The sequence below is a fragment of the Squalius cephalus genome, assembly GCF_949319135.1.
Source record: "Squalius cephalus genome assembly, chromosome: 8".
NCBI lineage: Eukaryota > Metazoa > Chordata > Actinopteri > Cypriniformes > Leuciscidae > Squalius > Squalius cephalus.
Genome location: NC_137129.1, coordinates 42,099,605 through 42,105,604, shown reverse-complemented (window position 1 = coordinate 42,105,604; position 6,000 = coordinate 42,099,605). Strand labels below are relative to the sequence as shown.

Below are 6,000 nucleotides of genomic sequence, written 5' to 3'. Positions count from 1 at the left end.
CATTCTGTTTCCGCCAAATTCTGACTCTACCATCTGAATGTCTCAACAGAAATCGAGACTCATCAGACCAGGCAACATTTTTCCAGTCTTCAACTGTCCAATTTTGGTGAGCTCGTGCAAATTGTAGCCTCTTTTTCCTATTTGTAGTGGAGATGAGTGATACCCGGTGGGGTCTTCTGCTGTTGTAGCCCATCCGCCTCAAGGTTGTGCGTGTTGTGGCTTCACAAATGCTTTGCTGCATACCTCGGTTGTAACGAGTGGTTATTTCAGTCAAAGTTGCTCTTCTATCAGCTTGAATCAGTCGGCCCATTCTCCTCTGACCTCTAGCATCAACAAGGCATTTTCGCCCACAGGACTGCCGCATACTGGATGTTTTTCCCTTTCCACACCATTCTTTGTAAACCCTAGAAATGGTTGTGCGTGAAAATCCCAGTAACTGACACCAGCTGGCACCAACAACCATGCCACGCTCAAAATTGCTTAAATCACCTTTCTTTCCCATTCTGACATTCAGTTTGGAGTTCAGGAGATTGTCTTGACCAGGACCACACCCCTAAATGCATTGAAGCAACTGCCATGTGATTGGTTGATTAGATAATTGCATTAATGAGAAATTGAACAGGTGTTCCTAATAATCCTTTAGGTGAGTGTATATAGTTAAGAAAAATTTGGTATTTATATATAAAATATTCATATTTATATATAATATAAATTATGTATAAATATATATACACATGCAAATATTTCTTAAATATATACATGTGTGTTTATTTATATATACGAAATAATTATACACCGTTCACACACACATATATTCAACTTTTATTTTGGTGCGATTAGTTGCCTGTCTGTCAGCACTAATGTTATTATATAATGTTAAACAGATTATGTGTCAGGGAGGGTCAACTAGTTTATATCTATAGTTTATGTAGATGTTTTAACTTTAATATATTTAGTTTCTGAGCACCACTAATGGATGTAAGATGTTTAGATGACACGAGCAAACCTCTTCACTCCCGTTTACATGCAGTTTTCATGATTCTGCATCAGTTTGATTGAAGTATTGCATAAACATGAGGGAAACTTTATTGTCTAAATCTCATCATAGTCAGATTATAACTGCATCTAGTGTTTCGTCTTTCTGTTGTTCGTTTCATTTGTTTCTTCAGCATCTAGCAGCATCAATTATTGAAGCTTTACATTAAATAATTGCATGAGTTTTGAATTATATTTGATACGTCAGGCTTTTATGGCTCACATATAGGAGCACAAATATGCAATCTGGTGCAGATGTTGATATTTACAGTATATGGACAAAAACTGATGAAATTATGATTTTTGCAATGTGAATCAATGAGATCTTTATAATAGTACAGCAGATACAGACATGGTTACCAATATCAATATCTGCCAATAATATAGTGAGATGATATTTAAATGCCCAGTTTTATGATCAAAGCTCTGTAGTTTTCAAACATAATGCAATGCAATACAATGATGATAGAGAGATGAACTAATAAACCCGATGATCATATTTGATACTCATGATTTTGATAATAAATGATGATGATAATCAAGTAAACCTGCTTCAGTCCAGATGAAATATTACTAACAATATCAAAGTTATTCTTGCGTTTCCTTGATAAATCAGCTCAGATTTGACACAGAAAGACTCGTGAAGCTCGAGCTGAAGGATGTTTGTACAATTATACTGAAAGACTTTTACTGGATAAAAGAGTCTGAACTATCAATCACAGTGCAAAATGCATGCATCATGTATGATACAGTGGGCTTTTACAGGGTTAATATAGTTGTTTTAGATTGTGTGCAATCAGTAAAGTTTAGATCATTTACAGGCCTTCGAGTATCAAATATGACACTGTAGGCTTCTTAGGGTTAACTAGCCCTTCTGTAACTCCTAAAACTTTCCGCTCGTATGATTTTTTTCCCAGTGTGTCCGTGAGGAAGGATTTGAGGATTTGATGTGTGAAGAGGGTCTTATAACCTACTTCCCCTCTAATTAAACCTTCATCTCTCCTGGATAACGGGCCACTGCTGACGGCTTTAATCCAAACACTGCGTGTGTGTGTGTGTGTGTGTGTGTGTGTGTGTGTGAATGCATTTAATCTGCCATGAAATTTTAATTAACACCAGTATGACCCTTATCTGCTGATACAGCCCCGAGAATGAAGGTGTGGCGGAAAATAAAGGACGAGTGAGGGATTGTGGGAAAGAGCGGTCACTCATAAATATCTCATAACTCATTAATCGGGTCTGCGGGTTTCCTCCCGACTCGCTGATGGATGAGGTCAGGAAAAATGGGGAACACAAAGTGAAGTCGGCGCAGAAAACGCAGGGTTGTTGCCAAGGAGACGAGCGTGTGGAGGGTTTAATCCTGAGGGTCTTCAGGCGTTTCTCACACGACGCCTGGTTAAAGGTGATCGGATCATGAAAACGTTGGGATGAAATGAGTCCTGGTTTCACAAAGTGCTTTTAGACGTGATCCGCTCAAGGATGAGGAACGGATTCAGGACACATTCTTTAGAGTAAAAATCTTCTTAAGTGCCATTTAAGAATTTCCAAAAATGCTTCTTAAAAATGTTCTTTCCTGTAGTCAATAATTGTATCCCTTAAAACTCATCTTTGATCACCAAAATTACATATTTAAATGTTTTTTCCATGAAAAAATGTCTTCATTCCTTAAAATATCTTGAACGTAACTCGACACCCTCGCCTCATTTATTATGCATGGTTATATGAATATGAAAATAAGCCCCGCCTCCACTCACTCAGCTCAGAGATCCACTGGTTGACGATCACACGTTGATCTGATTAGTTACAAGGTAGTTTGTGACGTCAGAAACAAGACTGTTTTTGAGACTGTCTTTGGTTCACTGCTAGCCTGGCTAACGTCAGACCAAGTGTCATTTGAGACTTGGTCTGGGAACCACGTGTACATTTTCTCGTATTTGAGGCGTGGTTTACGAATGCCCAGAGCCGTTTATTGGGCGCTATGAATATCTATCAAATGCGCCTGTATGTAGCTCATAGCCAATCGCTTCAATTATACCAGATGACGTATGTAGAGTGACAGAAATTCGACGAGGAAAAACACGATGGGTCAAAGATTTATTTGTACACGATGGCGTTTAGCGAATATTACCGTTTGTGCAAGATAAACATGAGGGTAGAAGGTAAGGTCGAGTCTGATATAAACAAACTGCTTCGGTGTCGTCATAGTCTTGCTGCTCCCTCCCCGTTCTGTGATTGGTTCCCTTTTTCAGGGGAAAATTTGGTCCATGGTGTCCAGACTGCCGAGCAGCGTGAATAAAATCGCACTGCGAGCAAGGCAGTATAGGGAAACCCAGGCTAGTTCACTGCAGTTTTAAGGAGGAAATACTCAGCAATGGTGTCGACTTATGAAGTTACACATGGTTTATCTTAAAGCATATTAAAAACACCACAGAGACACATAAACAACATTAAAAGCTGGATTTTCACCACAGGGCGACTTTAAGATTTTTCTGAAATCAAAACTTAAGAAGAATGCAAAGTTCTTGAAAATAATCTTCTTAAAAACCTTTGTAAATAACTTCTTCAAGTTAGGATAACCTCCAACTTGACTTAAATCCCACAAAGGTAAAATGTTTTATGAATTTATTGGGTTATTTTAAATTAATTGTTGTATTTAAGCATTAAGTAATGATTGATAATGTAAGCCATGATTGGTAATGATTATGCGTAACATGATTTTCTGCTGAATTCAAAGACTTCAAAAAAATTTTTTATTTTTTATTTTAGCCAATAATTACATAATCCTTTTCGGAATCATTCAGCAAGTGTGAGAGCAATTCTTCTTAAAAAATCATAAAAAAAACTTAAACAACTTAAAACATCTGAGATCCTCTGAATAAACTTCTTAAGATTTTTAAAATGATGTGATTGTATGAACATTGACATTTTTATTAACTAACATTGACAGGTTAATAAATGCTGTTATATATATATATATATATATATATATATATATATATATATATATATATATTTCTCATTGTTACTTTTTTAGTTAATGCATCAAGTAATGTGCTATATAATTAAACTTGCCTTAGGTGTGTTGGACATCGGCTGCGGCTGGATGTAACCGATCGGCGAGAGTAGCCGCGTGCAGGCGGGAGGAGCTGCAAACGGAGACGTGAAGTCGGACACTTTCTGGTTCCCGTGGTGACCGCTCACGTGGTGTTTGCATAGCCTACTTTACCACAGCTGAAGTGAAATAAATGCAATATTTGCCTAATAATGCACAGATGTTTCAGAGACATTTTCATTCAATACTTTATGTACTGCTTCATACAGCGTCTGTTTGAACAAGAATAAAGTTCGACATAAGCTACTATCAATGAAGTGGAGTCTACGTTTTTTAATCAGTTTTAATTTGATAAACATGACACAATATAACATCGCAACGACATGAAAAGAGTGTTTACTGTTATAAAAAACTGATTTGAGAGCTTTATAGGAACTAAAGGTGTTCGAATAAACATGAAACACACGTGATCGTTGTCATGCGGTGAATCCAGCCAATCGTGGAACAGCTGTGTCGTCATCAGCCAATCGTGGAACAGCTGTGTCGTCATCAGCCAATCGTGGAACAGCTGTGTCGTCATCAGCCCTCGTGCAGCCGCTCTTGAGAAGCTGCGCTGGCTGAGTTCTCCGGCTACTCTCGAATCGCTCTCGCGGTACTTTGATGGCATACGTCACAGTCACGTGGTGTCGGCGCTGTATCAAGTCGGACAAAATTTCTAACCGGCATGCACTGCTTTAAGTCAGCCGCCGATCGGTCTGCGCAGAGCTGCATGAAGTCGAACAAGCCTCTTGCCTTGATAATACTGGTCATGTGACCTGATAATACTGGTCATGTGACCTCATAATACTGGTCATGTGACCTGATAATACTGGTCATGTGACCTCATAATACTGGTCATGTGACCTCATAATACTGGTCATGTGATCTGATGATACTGGTCATGTGACCTCATAACACTGGTCATGTGACCTCATAATACTGGTCATGTGACCTGATGATACTGGTCATGTGACCTGACGTTATGGTTCTGCCGTGTCTGCAGGTTATGGTTTCGTGGACTTCGACTGTCCGGCGGCGGCGCAGAAGGCTGTTTTGTCTCTGAAGGCCAGCGGTGTACAGGCGCAGATGGCGAAGGTAAAACATCTTCATCCCTTCATCATCTTCATCATCCTCACGACTGTAACGGGAGATTGTATGAGCTTTATCTTCTGCACATTCAAACATTTGATGTATTTAAAAGTAGACCTATTTCATGCACCGACACCAAGGTCATGGGTTCGACTCCCAGGGAATGAGGGTTATATGTAGCATGACATGAACGCTGTGTCGTTTTGGATAAAAGTGTAAAATGTTTTATTAGTTCTTTACAGAGTTATTTTAGTATCATTGATAAACTATTATAGTTTTTATTAATATTTTTAATTCGTTTTTATTTATGTATTTTCCATTTTCATTTTTAATTTTAGTAACGTTTTTAGTAATTTAGTTTTTATTGCATTTTCATTAATTTGTTTTATGGCTATAGTTTTTATTATATTTAATTTCAGTTTTAGTTATTTTAGAACATCAAGTTGAGCTGATAGAAAATGAGAAATGTTGCATTGTATATTTTATTTTATTTCAGTTAACGTTTTCAAGATGTTTTTCATCTTGATGTTGGTCAGAGAACTAGTATATAGTTGTTCTACTAGTTTTATCTCTCTAATGCTTAAAGTCGGCATGAAACAGAAGTTGTGCTCGTCTTTTCTTACTATTGTGACGTGAAACTGCTTCTCAAACAAGAACAAATGTGGGCGGGGCTTGATTTTGTCTGTGAGGAATTGATTGGATGGTTGTGGTTTGCTATTGGTGGATCTCATGTGAGTGACAGGTTGCCCCGCCCACATCATCAGAGAAGAGAAGAGATGCGGCAA

The 6,000-nt window shown here is 38.0% G+C and overlaps 1 protein-coding gene across 11 annotated transcripts in view; it reads left to right on the top strand.

Annotated features, from left to right (window-relative positions):
* Positions 1-6,000, top strand: part of LOC307163699 (RNA-binding motif, single-stranded-interacting protein 3-like) — a 44,759-nt gene that overhangs the window by 11,775 nt on the left and 26,984 nt on the right. For all 11 annotated transcript variants that reach the window (XM_079879892.1, XM_079879901.1, XM_079879896.1 and 8 more), the window contains one exon: positions 5,130-5,221. In XM_079879892.1, coding sequence (XP_079736018.1) covers positions 5,130-5,221 — 92 coding nt within the window. The remainder of the gene's footprint in view (positions 1-5,129; positions 5,222-6,000) is intronic.